The 20329-nt window shown below is 40.0% G+C and overlaps 1 protein-coding gene across 2 annotated transcripts in view; it reads right to left on the bottom strand.

The window, feature by feature from the left end:
• Positions 1-9958: 9958 nt before the first annotated feature.
• Positions 9959-20329, bottom strand: part of LOC124606772 (hexosaminidase D-like) — a 182279-nt gene continuing 171908 nt past the window's right edge. For both annotated transcript variants that reach the window (XM_047138827.1, XM_047138828.1), the window contains one exon: positions 9959-10220. In XM_047138827.1, the coding sequence (XP_046994783.1) occupies positions 10204-10220 (17 nt within the window). In that variant the 3' untranslated portion in view covers positions 9959-10203. The remainder of the gene's footprint in view (positions 10221-20329) is intronic.

Raw genomic sequence — 20329 nt, 5'->3', positions numbered from 1 at the left:
GATTCAGCAGCACCTTGACTCTTTTGGAATGAGCCAATAGACTGTCATAAATGAAGGGGTGGCCACAGCAAATAGCATACAAGTTATTTTTTAACATCAGGAAGTATTTTATTTATTTGTGTACATCTGTATTATCTGCTTCAAAATAGTTCCCATTAGAAATTATACACTTGCGTCAGTACATTTTGCATTCCCCAAAACACTACTGGAACTCAATCTTGGGGATAACTTTTAGCTCTTGGCAATGTATTTTTATTTCGTATATGCTGGGGGGGGGGGGGGGGGGCAACCCTTTAAGGTTTCCTTTATTTTTCGAAATTGAAGGAGGTCACATGGAGGCCAGGGGATTATTACATTATTGTTTTTGGCCGAAACTTTGCAAACAAGTTACAGAATGTCAGTAATTAATTGTTTTGCCACAAATGTCTTTGTCTGCACAACTGTTCTGGATGATAATGCAGAACAGTATCAAAAGTTCTGAATTTTGGTTGGCATTAATTGACAGAATGGAAGGATCATTATTTCCATCAAGCCACTGACTGTAGGCCAGTTTTGGAGTTCTTAATACCTTGGCCCATCATGTATCTCCAAATTCTTGGGTCATAGGAAGCTAGAAGGTGAGTCACATATCGAGCCATTGAACTGTTTAGCCATGTGCGCTAACATGCACAAAATGTATGTTTCATGTGACATATTTCGGTGCAGCAAAAGGAACTGTGAAATTATTAACAATGTTTGGGCATAATCAGTCATTGTGTGAATGATTAGTTCATCAATGAACAAAAATAATTTATTAGTTTCAAGTAGTTAATGTATCAGTAACATTCTGTAAATTAATACTTAGTTAAATTATGTACTGTGAACACTTCAATAATTTTCTAAACAAGGTACTTTCATGTATCCTTCAAGTTCAACACTAATATGCCATTGCAGGTTCTCAATATGCATTCCATTTCTTTTAGTTTTGCTTTAATAAAATCTCCCGGCATTTTATTTTTTTCTGAAACTTACTGTCCTACATTATCTGTTCCATCTTGAACTTAAGTTACGAACAGTTTCAGTAAAGAATACCTCTTGTACATATACCAAGTGTGTCCTTCATGTAGTACTGACAGAAACTGTTTGATAGTGGTGTCGTTGTAATCAAGATCTGTTATATCATTTTCTGAATATATTTTAAAATCAAAGCCTTGGCCTGATGCTGGCACACACAGTTTATAAAATTTTATCCTTAATCCTGCCTCCTTGAGGGACAAAATTGTTTATAAGATATGTGCCCATTAAATTTCATTAATTATTCATTGATCACGACGTTCTCTTCCATTATATACACTATTACAATAAAAAAAATTCAAGGTGTGAAGGAACAGGACTGTAGAGATCTACGAAAGGCTGTAGATTTTGTGAAAATCACCCAGAACTGTGGGTCAGGGGAGACTTACTGCCCGGTATGTCTATGCCTTTTCCTAGACCTCTCCCGTCCTTTTCCTTCACCCTTCTGCCTGAAGGAGGAGCCACTGGCTCTGAAAGCTTGCCAATCACAACAGTCTTTTATGAGTGTGTTCTGCCACCGCTTGGCGAGTAGATTCTTTATCTATCCAATTAAATAACAGATGTGACTATGTATTTTTCGACCATGTCAGTCATATTGTTGTTTGTAAAATATAAAAATCTAATAATTGCACAGAGATTTGCAGGGCATAGTTTTCCTGAATATCGGTATTTCTGTGGTGCCTCTTTTAGACCAGTAAATTTGAATTTTTGTTTGTGCTACCTATTGTTATGCATAATGCAAAGTATTTTAAGTTCATTACAACTGACAGGGTCCATGTCCCATCAGTTTCTTTCTTCTATTTTCATTGTTAGTTGTGCTTACTGATTTGTTACTGCAACAACGTAATCCCAAAACACATTGTTGAAAATTACATAAAAAAGTTAACACTCTTGTGCTTCCACCTAAATCATTAAAAAGATGCTCTTATATGAGGCATCCACATGTACTCCCAGATGTTTGGGTGAAGAGACCGAACAGCGAGGTCATCGGTCTCGTTGGATTAGGGAAGGAAGTCGGCCGTGCTCTTGCAGAGGAACTATCCCGGCATTTGCCTGGAGCGATTTAGGGAAATCACGGAAAACCTAAATCAGGATGGCCGGACGCGGGATTGAACCGTCGTCCTCCTGCATTTTTGGTTTGTTATTTATAATGTCTTTGTCGCTGATTAATCTTCTTAGTTGTTTTCACACACGGCTCTCACTCATGGTTGTAGGCAAAGGACTTGACTATTATATGAAACAATCATTGTAATATTATTATTATTATTTATTTTTTTATAGAAACTATTTACTTTTTTTGTTGTTGTGTGCATGCATGCTGTTCCTCACAAAAACCACCAGCTTCTACAGTCCACTAATCTGTAGCGTTTCAACTCACTTCTTTCTTCAGTGTTCGCTCCAGTCAGGCTGCATTATAAGAAGAATTTAGCACTAGGCAACTATATAAGCAACTATTTCTCCCCCTCCAGAAATAGCCTTTACAACTTTACAACACATGCTATGTAGTGCAACCATAAACAACCTTTAAATATGGCTGAGATCACCAACACAAGCTGGGAACATCTACTTCCTGCATTTCTTTGTATAGCATGCGAGTGGGGGGGGGGACTAATGTGGAAGATTCTTTTGGATAAAATATGGTGCAACTTATGAAATCCTCAGAAAAAGAACCCTACAGTGACCAGTGTTATAAAGTCTCTGAAGTCTGTTCACAAAACAATTAGCCTTTAAAAAAGAAGTTGCAGGTTACAGATGCTAAGTCCCTGACTTTATCAAAGTTCTTCATCCTCTATTCACACATTGTTTTCTCTTCATTGTGCTGACCATGAGAGCTTCCCTCAGACTACCATTCAGTGCCCATGTTGAAATGTAGCTTTTTTTCAGTGCTGGTTTTTAATTTTGGACCTAGTAAGACATTGAGCAAGTTCTGCGGAGTACTATGGCTGAGAAAGGACACACATAAAGCTTTTGGCACAAAATTCAGTGTACAGCCACACTGTTATGGTGAGGAACAACAATTTGTCTTGCTATAACAGTGTCTGCCTTGGTGAATTGTCGTGTGCATCCTTTTCTTAAAGCTCACATCAGGGCCAAACTGCATGCGGGCAGCATGATGTGCCGACCAGCACCAGCAGGCTTTGTCTGTCTTAGTTTTGCTCTGTACTTCTCGGAGGTACTTGGTACAGCGCAACACTTCATTTAGCATTGCATTGTGGTACGTTTCAGTTAAGCAGAATCGTGCTGTCAGTGTTGTTTACCTCTTTCTTTTTAAGTATAAAACTAGTTTTCCAATTGCTGTTTGCACAAAAAGAAGCACTCTAGTGATCTGTTATCACAGACCTTTATGAATGGAAATGATAGAAAAGAAGGATAAGATCTCATGTGACATACAAATTTGTTATGGAATGACATTTCAATACCATGCACAGAAAAAATTTAAATATGTAGTTGACAATGAAAGAGCAAAAGATTACAACAATCAACAGACAGGATTCATTGTTCCGTAATAAGGAAGATCTTTGTGCTAAATTTTGAGGCATACAGCTAGTGATGAAATTGTTGGTACAAATAGCAAGTTTTCAGAAGTCACATTCATTATTCCACTGTCAGTTGCAACAGTTTTTGATGGAACTGAATGGAGAGTATGGAGACTATATATTACTGTGAAGTATGTTGATAAGTCAAGAGGCGTGACTGGAACAATTTTTTGATTTAAAACCTGATAGTGATTTTATGAAGGAAATAGGAGAGCAGGAATGAAAAGTGGAACTTCGGGAATCAATTACAGAATTCACGTTTTCAGTGGGCTTGACTGTACACAGTAAGACATTGCAAGGTGAGGAAAATAACTTATTTCTGATTAAGGGGGATTCATTTAAAAAGAAAATGACACTCAAAGTGGCAAATTCAGACAAAACACTTCAGTTCCACAATGGCCACTGGCTTTGAAGAATTCATTGTGGCCTGGAAAGAATTACAAGGATAGTTTTCTAAACATTTTTTGGACACTGCCAATCTTGCATCTGATTTCAAGGCCTTTTCAGTTGAGATGGAATCAATTGAGCTGCAATGGAAATAGTTTCCACATCTCCATAATGATGATTGAAATATTAACATGTATGTGAAAAGCTTTTCTTTATTATGAAACTAAAAATAAGTCATGGTTACATGAAAATGAGTGTGAAAACTTGGAAAATTGTCTGCTTCTGTCAGTACGACAACAATTTGTACCAGATAAAAATTATGTCTTCGACTCGCCGAACATAATTAAAAAATAATGAAAATTTGTTTTGTTTGTGGTATTTGTTGTTGAGAAATATGAAATCAAGATTTATGCTCTGTGACTGCATTGTCATTTAATGCAGCTCTTTCACACTTTTCTCCTCTTCGAGCTCAAACAGCACGTCATGGCTGTGTGGGAAACGTGCCAAATGCTTTACTGTACTTGGCTTACATAATGGCAGTTGGCCCTTTGATCATGAGATACAAATACAAAATGCACAATTCTATAAACATGTTAAACAGCTGGCTATTACTTTGGCACTGGATCAAGATTCCTAATTTCCGAGTGTGAGCAAAAGATGGTTTATCAGTAAGTGCCCCCACATATAATACACGCAATTTGCAATTATGTGGACTGCTAGTTTTCCAAATAGGTCTCTCACATATTGTCTAGAAATCATGATTATAATTTAACATACCCTTTTTTTATTTATTTTTCATTACAGCCATCTATGGGGGATGTTTCGCCTGTACTCCTTCATCCAATGGCTCATTCTAGCACATTCTTCTGCCGAGAATACTCTGTTCTTCCTCGTTTTCTCCTCGAAGAAATCCTTCACCTCCGCGCAACCTTTTTCCTAAAGATCTGCCTGTTCACAATTTCTTCTGCTGTGATTCTGCATTTTTCTAGATCCCATTGCACTACTTTCACCCATGGAACTTGTGTCTTCCTGTTCTCCTGGAAGAGAAGAATCTTGTTGGTGAGCCTCTCTGATTCCATTCTTTTAATGTGTCTTCTTTTCTTCATTTTAGTGGTGATATTTTCAAATCGTTGATGAAGTTCTTGATTTGATCTTAGGCGGAACATAAATTCGTTAGATATTTTTCTGGGCCCAAGAATCTTTCTAAGGACTTTCCTTTCTTTCTTTTCCAAGTCTGAAAGTCCCTTCCTGGCTTTTTGTCTCCAATGCATATAAACATTCGTGTTTGACAACTGTGCTGTAGTGTTGGAATTTGGCCTAGTATGAGAGTGATTTACATTTGTATGTGTTCTGATTCAGTCTGAATGCTATTTCCATTTTTCTTGCCCATTCTTAAATTGCTGCCTTTTCATTGTTGTTTGGAGTCAAAATATCTCCTAGGTACTTGAACTTCTGAAATCTTTTGATGTCGCCATACTTGGTCCTCATCGTCCAGACTGGATCAGTGGCATTTATGTTCATATATTGTGTCTTCTCAAAAGATATTTTCAATTCTGCTTTCACTGCTGTTTCCTTGAGGACTTCAATTTATTTAGTTGAAATTTGCAGATTCTTTGCAAAAAGCACTATATCATCTGCAAGTACGAGGCATTCAAATGTAAGCCCAGACTGTTTGCGGCCTAGCCTGATTCCATTTGGAAAGTTGAACTAACTCGTTCTCCTAAAAATGTAATTTGTGATTGGTTATTTGTTAGTGGTTTGCTGAATAAGCCTTGTTGTCTTATCATCTGTTCCAAATTCTTTCAGCACGTCTATTAACGTGTGTCTATCTACAGAGTCGTACGTCTTTTTGGCATCTGTTCCAAATTCTTTCAGCACGTCTATTAACGTGTGTGTATCTACAGAGTCGTACGTCTTTTTAAAGTCCACAAATGTCATGATCACTTTCTTATCAGCTGCTAGTGTCTTTGTTTTGATTAAGGTTTTGATGGTAAAGATCTGCTCCATACATGATCTTCCTGTCCTAAAGCCAGCTCTTGATATTCACATAGTTGTTGATCTATGTGTTGTTCTATTCTATGTTTGAGAGCAATGGCAAGGATCTTGTATGCTACTAGTAGAAGTGATATTCCTCTGTAATTATTGACATTGGATTTGTCTCCTTTCTTGTGCAATGGGTGGATGAGAGCATTTCTCCAGTCTTCTGGGATCTCTCCCATGAGCCAGATTTTTTGAAAAAGTCTTTCAAGTAATTCCAGGAAATTGTCTCCTGTGTACTTCAAAAGTTCTGCAACAATTGGATCTTTGCCAGACACTTTGTTGTTTTTCAAGCCCCCTGATGACCCCTCATACTTCCTTTTTATCTGGTGGGTTGTAATCAGGAAGTTTGTTTTGTGATTTCTGGAAGGTTAATTTTTCTGGCGGGGGTCACAGTTGAGCAGCTCTTTGAAGTATCTAGCCAAGAGTTCACAATTATGTTTGTTGTTCATAATCAGTTTGTCCTGATCATTTTTTAAACAGATGTTGGGTGGTGAGTAACCCCTAAGTTTTGATTTAAATGCCAGATAGAAGCTTCTGGTGGTGTTCTTCTGGAAATTCTCTTCTAGCTCCTTTAATTGATCTCTTTCAAACCTTTGTTTGGTGTTCCTAAATATTTTTGCTGTCGTCCTACTTTGGGTTTTAAATTCTTTGAAGTTCTGTGAGATAGAATTCCACTTGTTCCAAGCTTCAGAACGTTTCCATTAGGCATCTTCACATTCATCATCCCTCCATGGATGTTTCTTTTTCTTAGCAAGGAAAATTGTTTGTTTCGCTGCTTCCTGAATCTTTTGAGCCATTTTGTCCCACTCTGAGTTTAACGTGGCAAGTTCATGCTGATACCTCATAACTATTTTTTCACTGGTTTTCAGTTCTTCAATTCTGTATTCTGAGGGTTTTCCTTCTCTGATTGCCAGGTATTGGTTTCACTTTGACCCTTGTCAGATAATGGTCGGAATCAAAATTCTTTCCGCACTTTGACATTCATTATTTCCTTCAGGCTGGTGGTCGCTACGTGATCAATCTGAAATTCTACTAACAATCGGATTGGGTAATCTTTTGTACTCATAGACTTTTATCAGAAACTGGCCTTTAAAGTTAAAAGTATAAAACATGATGTTTTCCACTTATGACTGTCGTGTTATTTGACATCCATAAGTGGAAACAACCATGTTTAATGACTGCATGAAGGCTGTAGACCCAACCCGCATTAACTTAGAAGCTAAAAGCTAGCATAGAACCTTTTTTTTTTATGAAGGCATAGTTGTAATAATAGAACATTGTTTTAAATTTTTAGTACCACCTGCAGATGAGGATATTAACCTAACAATGGTTTTAACAATAAATAGTTCTTAAAAAGTGGCTGGTCATTGGAATGGTTTTCCAGGAACCAAATGCTTCACTGTGCAGACTGGATCAATAAACTACTATACCTGTCATGGACGGATTCTCAATGCTGACATCTTAAAAGGCTCCATCTTGGTCCCTAGCAGTTGCTTTACACCTTACTGTTTGGGGGAAATACTAAGACTAAAGTTGCCTCTGAGATGCCAATTACCTCTGCAATATGAGTGATCAAGTGATAGGATTCCCACAGGTTGACAATGTTGGCCTTAGGTATCTCTAAAGAAACATTTAAAAATGTAAGGCTCTGCTCTTAATTCCTTCCATCTTAACATGGTATGTTTCCACAACTAATATCTCTCTCAAAGTCCTGACTCATGGTCGTCCAGCCCAAACCGCTAAGGATAAAAATTTAAGATTTGGAGAGGTGGTTGATCTTACACTGAAGAATGTTTAAGAAGGGAGTGTTCAGAATTCCACTTTTAAGAGGGGTGAAATAGGGGATGATAGGTTTCTTGAAAATATGTCACTATTAAGATTGTTTTGAAGCTAAAACTACAAAGACTGGTATTTGCCTTCTCAGTCTGCAATTAAAAAAACATGCATTTCAACATTTTTGGAAATTCAATCACTAAGGGGGTAAAATAATGGCTGAACGTTTGTTTTTTAATAAATCTTCACTGAAGAACAACTAAAGCATTGTTAGAGGTACACTATTTGATCAAAAGTATCCAGACATGTGGCTGAAAATGACTACAAGTTCAAGGCGCCCTCCATTGGTAATACTGGAATTCAATATACCGATGACAGCTTCCACTCTCGCAGGCATACATTCAGTCAGGTGTTGGAAGGTTTCTTGGGGAATGGCAGCCCATTCTTCACGGAGTGCTATGCTGAGGAGAGGTATCGATGTCGCTCAGTGAGGCCTGGCACCAAGTCGGCATTCCAAAACATCCCAAAGGTGTTCTATAGGATTCAGGTCAGGACTGTGCAGGCCACTCCATTACAGGGATGTTGACACGTAACCACTCCACCACAGGCCGTGCATTATGAACAGGTGCTCGATCATGTTGTAAGATGCAGTTGCCATCCCTGAATTCCTCTTCAACAGTGGGAAACCAGAAGGCACTTAAAACATCAATGCAGGCCTCTGCTGTGATAATGCCATGCAAAACAAGGGGTGCAAGCCCCCTCCATGAAAAACACAACCACACCACTGCCTCCAAATTTTACTGTTGGCACAACACACGCTGGCAGATGTTGTTCACAGGGCATTTTCACCATACCCACAACCTGCCATTGGATTGTCACATTTTGTACCACGATTCATCACTCCACACAACATTTTTCCACTGTTCAATCATCCAATGTTTATGCTCCTTACACCACGCGAGGTGTCGTTTGGCATTTACCGACATGATGTGTTGCTTATGAGCAGCCGCTTGACCATGAAATCCAAGTTCCCTCACCTCCCGCCTAACTGTCAAAACTTGCAGTGGATCCTGATTGCACTTTGGAATTCCTGTGTATTGGTCTGGGTAGATGTCTGCCTATTACACATTACGACCCTCTTCAACTGTCGGTGGTCTCTGTCAGTCAACAGATGAGGACAGCCTGTACGCTTTTGTGCCGTACGTGTCCTTTCACCTTTCCACTCCGCTATCACATCAGAAACAGTGGACCTAGGGATGTTTTGGAGTGTGGAAGTCTTGCGTACAGATGTATGACACAAGTGACACCCTATCACCTGATCATGTTCGAAGTCTGTGAGTTCCTGGGGTGCCCCATTTTGCTCTCTCAAGATGTCTAATGACTACTGAGGTTGCTGATATGGAGTACTTGGCAGTAGGTGGCAGCACAATGCGCCTAATACGAAAAACATGTTTTGGGGATGTCTGGATACTTTTGATCACATAGTGTACATCTATGAAAATTGTTATTTATTTCTGTTAGAAATAAAAAAAAAGAAGTGTTTCAATGTTTTTGGAAATTCAGCACACTATGGAAGTGAAATGGGGGGATGAGAAGGTTTATGAAATTATTATGGAAGCATTTTCAAAGCTAAATCTATGAAAATTTGTTTATGCCTTATCTGTTAGGAATTAAAAAAAATATTTGTTTCACTATTTTTGGAAATTCTATCCCTAAGGGTATGAAAATTTTAGTAAAATATTTTGTTATACTTAAAAAATATTAAGCTAAATCTATGAAAATTGGTATTTCATTTCTCAGGTAGATATAAAGATTTGTATGTTAGGGGATGAAAATTTCTGTCGCCGTAAGAACTCAAGGCATGGTTAACAAAAACCTTGGACTCCTGCTACCAGAACCACTTTTTGGTCAGAAGTACTTTCGGAAAATACCACCCTAATTTGGCCTTAGTGTGAAAAGTTTAGATACTGCAATTTATGAACAACATAAAATTTCCATTAAGGAGAAACAAGAGAAATCTGTACACACAGTACATTCTATGCAAGCGAAGCAGCGAGCGCCAAGCTAGTATGTAATATTTGAGGAAATCTCTCACTCTAAGTAGCCAGCATGTCGAGCTATCATCTAGGCTCCAATAAATTTGTTAACAATAAGAACCAGATTATTGGTTATTTTTTTAATTTTCCTTCCAAGGAGTTCCTTTATTCTTTCCAATTACTGAAGTGTAAACCAAAGATGTTAACAACAACTCTTGCGGAAAATTTGCGTAATACATTGTCGAATGTCAATACATTTTCAGGCTCTGGTATCTTATGAAGCTATACTTATCTTACAGTACACTGTCACCTTTGTACAATAAATCAGTCTTCAAAATATCATCACTTTACCATGCTGGTAAACTGTATCACCTACATCACAAATAGTTGCTTCCTGCAAATAAAATTAAAAGAAAATTACATTTGTCATCTAGAAATTAAGAAAGAAAAAATTAGTTTCTAAATGGTAAACTACCATGAAAGTTCTATTATGTTCCACTGTTATAGAGTTTGGCAGTTTATTTGTGTCCAGCACTAGACTGGTTGCCACAAACTTTTCAATTCCACTAACAGTCATGACAAGATTGTGCATCAAAGACTATACTTGTAATGTGTTTCCACAAGCACAAAGTACTGCCTTTCCTTGACAGCACTCATTTGTAATTTGTATTACTTTTGATGTTTTGCAAAAATAAGCACATAAACTTGTATAAAATAAAATTCCACATAGCAAAAAGACATCACCCAATGAACAACAACATAGCATTTTACACTTCCCTGTGCAGAGATGGTTGACACACACACAAATTTCAAGCTTTCACAACCCAAGGTTGCTTCATCAGGAAAGAGGGAAGGAGAGGGAAAGACGAAAGGATGTGGGTTTTAAGGGAGAGGGTAAGGAGACATTCCAATCTCGGGAGCGGAAAGACTTACCTTAGGGGGAAGAAAGGGACAGGTGTATACACACACACACACACACACACACACACACACACACACACACACACACACACGGGCAGACATATGTAAATACAAAGAGGTTGGGCAGAGATGTCAGTCGAGGTGGAAGTACAGAGGCAAAGATGTTGTTGAATGACAGGTGAGATACGAGGGGCGGCAACTTGAAATTAGCGCTAATTTCAAGTTGCCGCCCCTCGTACCTCGAGTGTATACCTGTCCTTTTTTCCCACCTAAGGTAAGTCTTTCTGCTCCCGGTATTGGAATGACTCCTTACCCTCTCCCTTAAAACCCACATCCTTTCGTCTTTCCCTCTCCCCTCTTTCCTGATGAAGCAACCTTGGGTTGCGGAAGCTTGAAATTTGTGTGTGTGTTTTGTTTATTGTCTCTATCAACATACCAACGCTTTCGTTTGGTAAGTTACAGCATTTGTGTGTGTGTACTGCCACCTTAAAATGTAGTATTTTTATCGGTGATATGCTTCTACAAATTTGGATGCAAAAGATTTTTCATACACATCAAACATTTTTTCAACAGTGTCAGTTATTTTTGTTTTCTCCATCCCTGTATATGTAACCTCTTGGATAATCATTTGTATTACATAGCAACCACAAAAATTCCTAGTGCACATATTTTTGAGTAGGTCATCTTCATCATGTACAGTGAAGTTCTGCATCTCATTAAGATGGTTATGTCAAAATATTGTACTTAAAAATGATCAACCCCATAGATTCTATCATGGAAGCATAAATTACCAATAGAAGTAAAGGCTTAGGACAAAATAAAATAAACACCTGTCATACCCCTTTCTACCTTATGGTGTTTAAGCAGGTCAAGCAGTGGTGAAGAATGTACCTACATCAGTCCGTAACTAACACTGATAAAACTTTATTACGACTGAGCTTTTGGATTCTATGGGAGGCAGGGTTGTTGGGAACCACCTTAATGAAAACTACCACCATTAGTTTGTGTTGAGAGGAGCACCATGTCAACTGTAACAAAAGCCTAGATTGGAGAAATCATAATCAACCCCATAGATTCCATTGTCTGTCAAGCATAAGTGTCCAGAAGGGCTTTGATGCAGAATATCATGTGAGGAAAAGTGAAGCTGAGTCGCACGCAGTGCTTTTTAAATCCATGGTGATTTACGGACAAAACCTCTTCTGTCTCAAGGAATTTTATTATATTGGAACTGAGAATATGCTCATGAATTTTGCAGCAAACCAAACCAGCAGGCTGGTCTACAATTTTCCCATTACAACTTACATCCTTCACTTTTTGTAAGGGTGGAGTACAGCTGGGAGTTGGATTATGTGTACCCCACGACTGCTACAATAGTTGTGAAGTCCTATAAAAACTCTGAAAAGTGACTGTCAGCTGGTAAAGTTACAATAGGCCCAGCAAGCCAGCAGTGGATAATCTCTTTGCTTTCAATAATCAAGCAAGCCTCAGACCAAATCAAATACAAAAGAAAAACTAAATGCTTGAATACTGTTCACTCGCTAATAAGCATTTTCCATCTCTCTTTTTGTTAGGTCTTTCAGACACAGTTGCAGAATTAGAAGCATATTTATATTTGGCTTTTTTCATGTACAGTATTGTGTTTTAAATAATTTTTTGTCCTCTTTCCTGTACAGTTAATAATGGTTAGTAACTTTCTTGTGTGGCAAGTTATGAAACAGGTTATGGCAGGTTACATGTTTTGCATTCGTAACTTGCTTCTTATTACACTTTGTATCAAACTAATTGTGCACCTATGCATTAGCACATGTTTCTTACAAAAACATCTGATGTATGGTTCCCAATAAATAGTACAAGAGTCTCATAACTTTAGCTTCTTTATAAGCTGCTTTTTTTCACGTAAGTTCCAACAAGTTCTGTTACCATAGTTAAATGGAACTCAACTATTTCACTTTGTTATGCTCGGTGATGAGTATGAGAAATTAAAATGCACAGGTTCAGAATGTGAAAAGAAAATTTTCTGTATCATCCTAAAATCCTACACACAGATCTGATACAGCTCAGCTGTATGTCATTAATTTTCTTTAAACGGTCTTTCTGCCAGTTCCTTCTATCTCAAGCTTATCTCAGGAGCTGCAGGCTGGCATCACCCACACTTCTCATGTCCCATGGCTTTGCTGTCGAAAGCACATCAGTTTATTTCACCCGTTACAACAGATAGTACTGCATGCAATGGTTCCACAGTTTTGAAGCCAGGGAAATTGCGTTTTTGTAAGTGTAAATTCATTCAGTGTGTAGGGCAATAGTTGCTCACTGAACATCCATCTACATAGCTCATTAACACATCAGCATCCATGGGTGACCAATCAGGAGGGTAGCTAGTTGTATATCTAGAACTTTCTGCTTCTGTAGTTCACTTCTTCAGTTAGTCTTGCTAGGATGAGTGTGGATGCAAGAGAAGCTGGCTGCAGTTCACGAACAGCTGAATGTCCTTTTGGCTGTGGTCGGTCACCTCCAGGTTGCTGCCTTTGGGTGCAGCAGTAGCAGAGAATGAGAGACATCGCATGTGACACCTCAGTTGTCACGTGTTTTGCCCACAGGCTCTGCTTCCAAGGCACCTCCTAATGCACCCGATGCAATGGATCCACCTCACAGCAGGGTGAATGGTGGGTGGAAAATGTTATGCTCATTATGGAGCCCTTTATGCATATAGCGTAGAGGGCTGGGAATAAAGCCAATGTGCACTCCCGGGGGGCCTTGCCTGTGGCTATCAAGTGTGCAGGGTGCAGTCGCCTGCATGTTGTGGCTCCTGTTGGCACCAACGATGCCTGTCGCATGGGTTCTCTGGCGATCCTCCGTTTGTACAGGTGGCTGGCGGAGCTGGGGAAGACCTAGCCTCATGCGCAGGGTGCAAGCAGACCTCGCAATTTGCAGCGTTGTTCCCAGGGTTGATCGGGGTCCTTTGGTTAGAAGCTGAGTGGAGGGTCTCAGCCAAAGCCTTTGTCAACTTTGTGATGGTCTTGGTTGCAGATTTCTAGACCTGCACTATTGTATGGGATTTGTAGGACTCCTCTTGATAGGTCAGGGGTGCACTGCACAAAGGAAGCAGCTACCCAGGTAGCAGAGTACTTGTGGAGTGAACATGACTTTTTTTTTTTAGACTAGGCACTAGTTTGAAGTGCTCTGATGAACACTCATCAATTGATATGCAGCAAGGGAAGTCAAACTGCATTCAGAAGAAAGGCACTTCGACTGTCACAATTTTATCAGTGAACTGTCGAAATATTCATAATAAAGTTCCAGGAAAGTTCTTGGTCTCAAATTATTCTTGGGACAGAGAGCTGGCTAAAACCCGAAGTGAAAAGCTCTAAGGTATTTAGCAAGTCATGGAACGTATATCGGAAAGACAGATTATAGGCCATAGAAGAAGGAATGTTCATAGCAGTTGACAGAAATATTGTCTCTATTAAGGCCAAAATTGAGTGTGACAGTGAAGTCATCTGGTTGCATATAACAGGGGAAGGTGAAATCAAGCTAATTCTTGTATGCTGTGACAGTTGTAGAGTCATTCAAAGAAAGTCTACGGTCAACAGCGCGTATATGGATTCACTACAGGGGCATTCAGACAGACAGGCGAAATACTTTTGGACACGTTATGAAAATTGTCTTGAGCAGCTGGCTCAGCAGCCCATATGCAATGAAAATATCTTTGACTTTGTTGTTACAAACAGGTCAGACCTTATTGTCAGTGTCAGTATAGAAATGGAGATTAACGATCATGATGCCATAGCAACTATGATTAAAAAAGTTAATAAGTCAGTCAAGAAGGCTAGGAGAGGAGCAGTTATTAGCGTCTCACTTAGGGTACTCGCATCACTTAGTTCCAGTAAGATGGATGTATAGGAATTATAGGCAAAGTTTAAGCAGATTGTAAATCGTGGTCTGGAGAGCTATGTGCTAGTAAGTGGATAAAGGATGGAAAAGACCCACCATGGTTTAATAACGATATCTGGCAGATGCTGAGGAGGCAGATGCTGTTTCAATCTCAGTTCAAAAGAGAATCACAAACGACGACAAGCGAAGGTTACTAGAGAAATGATAACAAGCAAAGGTTAGTAGAGATTTGTTTGTCTGTGAAAAGATCAGTGCGTGAAACATACGACGACAACCACCGTCACTCCATAGCAAAAGATCTGGCAGAGGAAACCCACAAAAATTCTGGTCTTAAGTAAAATCGCTAAGCAGGTCTAAGGCTTCCATTTATTCCCTTATTGACCAGTCTGGTGTGGCAGTTGAAGATAGAAAAACTAAAGCTGAAGTTTTAAATTTCGTGTTCAAGAAATCGCTCACACAGGAGAATCTTACAAACATACTGCCATCGGACAGACTCCCTTATGGACGACATAGTAATAAGCATACCTGGCATAGAGAAACAAGAGAAAGATTTAAAAGCAAAGCTTGCTTGCATTTAACGTGAATCTCTTGCCCAGGACAAAGTCCCAAGCAACTGGAAAAAAGCGCAGTTAACTCCAGTACAGAAAATATCCCTAACTTCTGTTTGCTGGCAGAATCCTTGAACATATTCCCAGTTTGAATTACATAAACTTTCTTGAGACTGAGATGCTTATATCCATATATCAGCACAGTTTCAGAAAGCATCGCTCAGGCGAAACTCAGTTTGCCCTTTTCTCACATGATATATTGAGAACTGTGGATGAAGGGCAACAGGCAAATTCCATATTTCTAGATTTCCAGACAGCATTTGACATGGTGCCCCATTGCTGGCTGTTAACAGAGGTACGATCATATGGAATAAGTTCACAGATATGTGAGTGGCTCAATGTGTTCTCAAATAATAGAACCCACTATGTTGTCCTCGATAGCCAGTGTTCATCAGAGACAAGGATATCATCAGGAGTGCCCCAGGAAGAATGACGGGACCGCTGTTGTTCTCTGTATACATAAATGATTTGGCAGACATGGTGGGCAGCAATATGCAGTTGTTTGCTGATGATGCTGTGGTGTACAGTAAGCTGTCGAAGTTGAGTGACAGTAGGAAGATACAAGACGACTTGGAAAAAATTTCCAGTTGGTGTGATGAATGACAGCTAGCCCTAAATTTGGAAAAATGAAAGTTCAGAATAAGCAGGAAGATCAAACGAGTACTGTTCGAATACAGCATTACTAGTGTCCTGCTTGACACAGTCAAGTCATGTAAATATCTGGGCATAACGTTGCAAAGCAATACGAGATGGAATGAGCATGTGAGACCTGTGTTAGGGAAGACGAATGGTCAGCTTCGGTTTATTGGGAGAATTTTACGAAACAGTGGTTCATCTGTAAAGGAGACCACATATAGGATGCTGGTGTGACCTAGAGTACTGCTCAAGTGTTTGGGATCCCTACCAGGTTGGATTGAAAGAAGACATCAAAGCAATTCAAAGGTGGGCTGCTAGTTTTGCTACGGGCAGGTTCGAACAACACATAAGTGTTAATGGAGATGCTTTGAGAATCTCTGTAGGGAAGGTGAGATTCTTTTTGAGAAACACTATTGAGAAAATTTAGGGAAGCAGCATTTGAAGCTGACTGACGAACATTGCTACTTCTGCCAACACAAACTGTGCATAAGGACAATGAGAATACAAGAAATTAGGGATCACGTGGAGGCATGTGGACAGCTGTTTTTTGCCTCACTGTGAGTATAACAGGAAAGGAAATGACGATTAGTGTTACAGGGTACCCTCCCCACACACCTTACGGTGGCTTGCGGAGTAACTGCATAGGTATTTTCGTAGAAAACTGGAATGTTCAAAAATACAACTCAAAACCAATTATTTCTAACTTTCTGCTTGAACTGCAGGAAGACAAATGCCAATGATGCAATCAAGTTGGTCGAATCCTAAGTATAGCCATTTCATGATCAAGAAGTGACACTTTTCAATTTGTCTTCACACACGCACACGTTGTGGTGGCACTGCAATTTGACTGGGGAGATAGGCTGTGTCAGCTGAGACAAGCAACGGGGTTGTGTGGGTGGGGGATGTGGCAGAGAGCAGGAGGGAGGGTTAGGCAGCAGGGGCACAAGATAGGAATGTTGTGGTGAGCTCATTCTGTCTGCTGTAAGAGTGGAGTTGTGTGCCATACATATTTTTACGGATTAGTCAGTTGAGAGGGGGAGAGAGAACAGAGGAATTTCCACACACCATTTTACATTGGCATGACCTTCAAAGAGCTGGCCACCCATATGAATGGCCACTGCTAAACTGTGGGCAAGAGCGAAGTTGACCACACCAGCAGGGCACACTGCTGAGCACAACATGCTCAGTTTCAATGCCGCTTCACAAATTGTGCCATCAGGTTTCTCCCAACATCAGCGTTTCTGAATCGGATGGGAAATGTACTAGCAATACATCCTTCTATCTCATAATTCTCCTGCCCTCAATCTCCACTAGCACTGCTCCACACTCACCTCTACCGTTGCCCCATAACCATAATTTCACTCATCCTGCATTCACACCCTCCTTCCCGCAATATTGCTCTTCCTCTGTTCCATCTCCCCCTCCCAATCCATTCCTTCATGAAGCGTGCTCCGCACAATTTGTCCTGCTTAGAGCCAGGACAATCTCACCTGTATCACATTCCTATCCCATGTGCCTGTTGCCTGTCCCTCCTATCTGTCGCTCACCTTTCCCCTAACCAGCCCTCCTATTTCCAGAATGCTCTCTTGCCTCTCCCACTCCACCCAACATTACCTCCCACTCTGGTTGAGATCCAGTGCTGAAACAATGTAGAAGCATGAACAAAGATTCCTCCAAAAATTAGCAACAATTTGAGTCTTGTTTATGTGCCCATCAACAACTCAGCACCTTAACTGTTAATCGAGCTGTTATGTTTTCTTCTTAAATTATTTATACACCATTAACTAAACCTGATTTAGGACAAATAGAGATTTTTTTCCCTTTGCAAACATGATGACTTGTTATTTTCTCAGCAAAAGTTAAATGTGTTAAATCCGCAGACACACGAAGAGAACAAAATTCTAGAATAGACAGAAATAAAAAGAAGTCAAAAACATCAACCAGAGACCTGAAAGACAAACGTTCACAAATATTCCAACTAAACATCTAGAACTTAAGATCTGCTGGCTGAAGGGAACATAAATATGGTTGTTTGTGTAAGACTTTAGTAACACACACTTAAACGTGCCCACAGAGGTATTATCAAAAAACTGTCAACATCAGGCTTTGACATCATGCCCATTAACATGCTGCATGTAAGTAGTCGAAGAGATACATTACTGTGTTGCTTGAGGTTTTCCTGATGGACTAGTTGTAGAAATACTTGTTGGAAGTCGTCACGAAGTTCCCACAATATTTCATCAGAATAACTGACCAACATCTTGAGAAGTAGCGACTCTGGTCTCGTAAACTAACAAAACGTCTAGGAGAGCGGTGCGCAGACCACATGCCCCTCCATATCCGCATCCAGTATGCCTGTGTACTGAGGATGACATGGTGGCCTGTCGGTACTGTTGGGACTTCATGACCTGTTCAGGCGGAGTTATTTTTAATTGACCAACATCTGTTGTGATGAACACCATGCTGAAACCACCTGTTTATGACAGTCTGAGTAGGAAATACGTAGGCATAAAGGCACTAAATACAGCGGCCAAATAGTGAAGATTTCCTGCCTGGTAGTGAAGAGGGCAGCTCCGCTACCTGTCTGACAATTAACCAGAAGCTTTAGTTCACATTCATACTGTGCACTGCTGTTACCACTCCAGCACCCTCTGTCGGGAGCCGTATGCTGATATATGCGTCTGTACTGGCGAGTGACCATCTTCACTGCTGTCCGTATAGCTATGTTGCCACCAAGGTTTCATCCCTCATATGACCAATAGTTCCCCCTCTGTGCTCACTGTCTTTAATGTTGCCAGCACTGGGATCCTGTACTATGCGAAGTTGGAAATCCTGTGTGTGTTCACCAGATTTGCCAAGCTGCGTATTTCCACAACTTCCTCAATTATTATGTCTTGGTATGAAAACTTCAGTGAGAGAGTTTTGGTAATTTTGTAGTCATAGTTTATCAGAAAAGCTGTCTGAATCTGACATTCCTCATGCTCTGTTAACCAACATACTAAGCGTGACACTTCATTGCAAAGGATGGTGACAGCTTTTGGCCTGTAATTGTAAGTCTGTGAGTGTAGGTTTATGGAACACAGTGTGACCCAAGATGCCATAATCTTTTCTTCACACCAACATGTCCTTGAACTGTAGTTTGCCATTTTTTCTCCATCTCCACTGTAAATGAGAGGCTTTAGATGATGTAGGGATGCATCCAGCAATGAAATGCTGTGGGGCCAGATTACAAAGGTGTCAACCACATATCACCAAATAAATGTATGTTTTAAATCTGCCGAATGGAGAGAATTTTTTCCTCGAAATCTCCCATGAAACGATAGTCACAGCAGGTGACAAGGGACTATGCACTGCGAAGGCCATCAGTCCATTAAAAGTATTGATCATTGAATAAAAACAGGTTGAGATGAGCACAAGCTTGAATACATCACCAAGTTCCCCATCCAGCCTCTCGCCAATGAGCTACAGCTACTCCTACATTGGTGCCTGAGAGAAAAGTGAGACCACATTAAAACTTGTGAGTATATCTGATGGCACAGGATATAAGTAATTGTGCCATCAAAAGAAGGGGTTCGAGTTGAGTTGGGCAAGTGGTGCTCACATTTCTCTGCCAAAGGGCTCAGATGCGCTGCCAGACGTTTTCTCAAGTTGTGTGTTGGTGTCCCAAAATCACTAGTAATTAGTTGAAGTGGCATACTATCCTTATTAATCTTAGGCAATTTGTACAGTCTGGGAGAAATGGGTGCCTGTTTATGAAGTCTCTTGGTGCCAACATCAGAGATTGTGCTGTTTCTGTGGAGCTCTAAAGTTCTTCACCATATATGGCCTGTAGGCTCCTTACTTAGTGTGTGATAATGCAGAGTGGTCCAGAAGCTGGCTCATCTAGCATAAGTAGAGAATGACAGTTGTGTTACCTTTATCCACCAATAGGCCCACAATGTCAGCTGAGAACTTATACTTGGACCATCAGATATACGAGGGTTGAATGAAAAGTAATGCCTCCACCTTCATTAATTGGGTTTGGATGGGAATATTGTAATAAACGCATAAATAATCCTTAGAATGTGATCTTTAGTTACCAATATTCACTTTTCCACATAATCACCAGCCAATTGGATACAGAATCTCCTTTGGGGTGACACCTTCTGCTGTCAAGAATTCAGTGACTGCACATTGCTTTAATCACCTTGACCAACCATCTGCGCAGGGTTCCATACTTTACACTGTAACAGCACAACTGTCCAATGCTAAGGCTTCCCACCAACTGGAGCTGTAGAGAAGAGGCTACGGAACAAGCCAGTAGTTGCCGCATACCAATGCTGCCAATTGTTGCAAAGTTACGAAGGTGGAGGCATTACTTTTCAGTCAACCGTCGTACTTGAGAGTTTCAACACGGTCTAATTTTTCATTTTTGTGCCACTGCCACTGGAAAGGAAACTTGTTGATT

The sequence above is a fragment of the Schistocerca americana genome, chromosome 3, assembly GCF_021461395.2.
Source record: "Schistocerca americana isolate TAMUIC-IGC-003095 chromosome 3, iqSchAmer2.1, whole genome shotgun sequence".
Classification (NCBI taxonomy): domain Eukaryota; kingdom Metazoa; phylum Arthropoda; class Insecta; order Orthoptera; family Acrididae; genus Schistocerca; species Schistocerca americana.
This window is presented reverse-complemented; position numbering and strand designations above follow the sequence as displayed.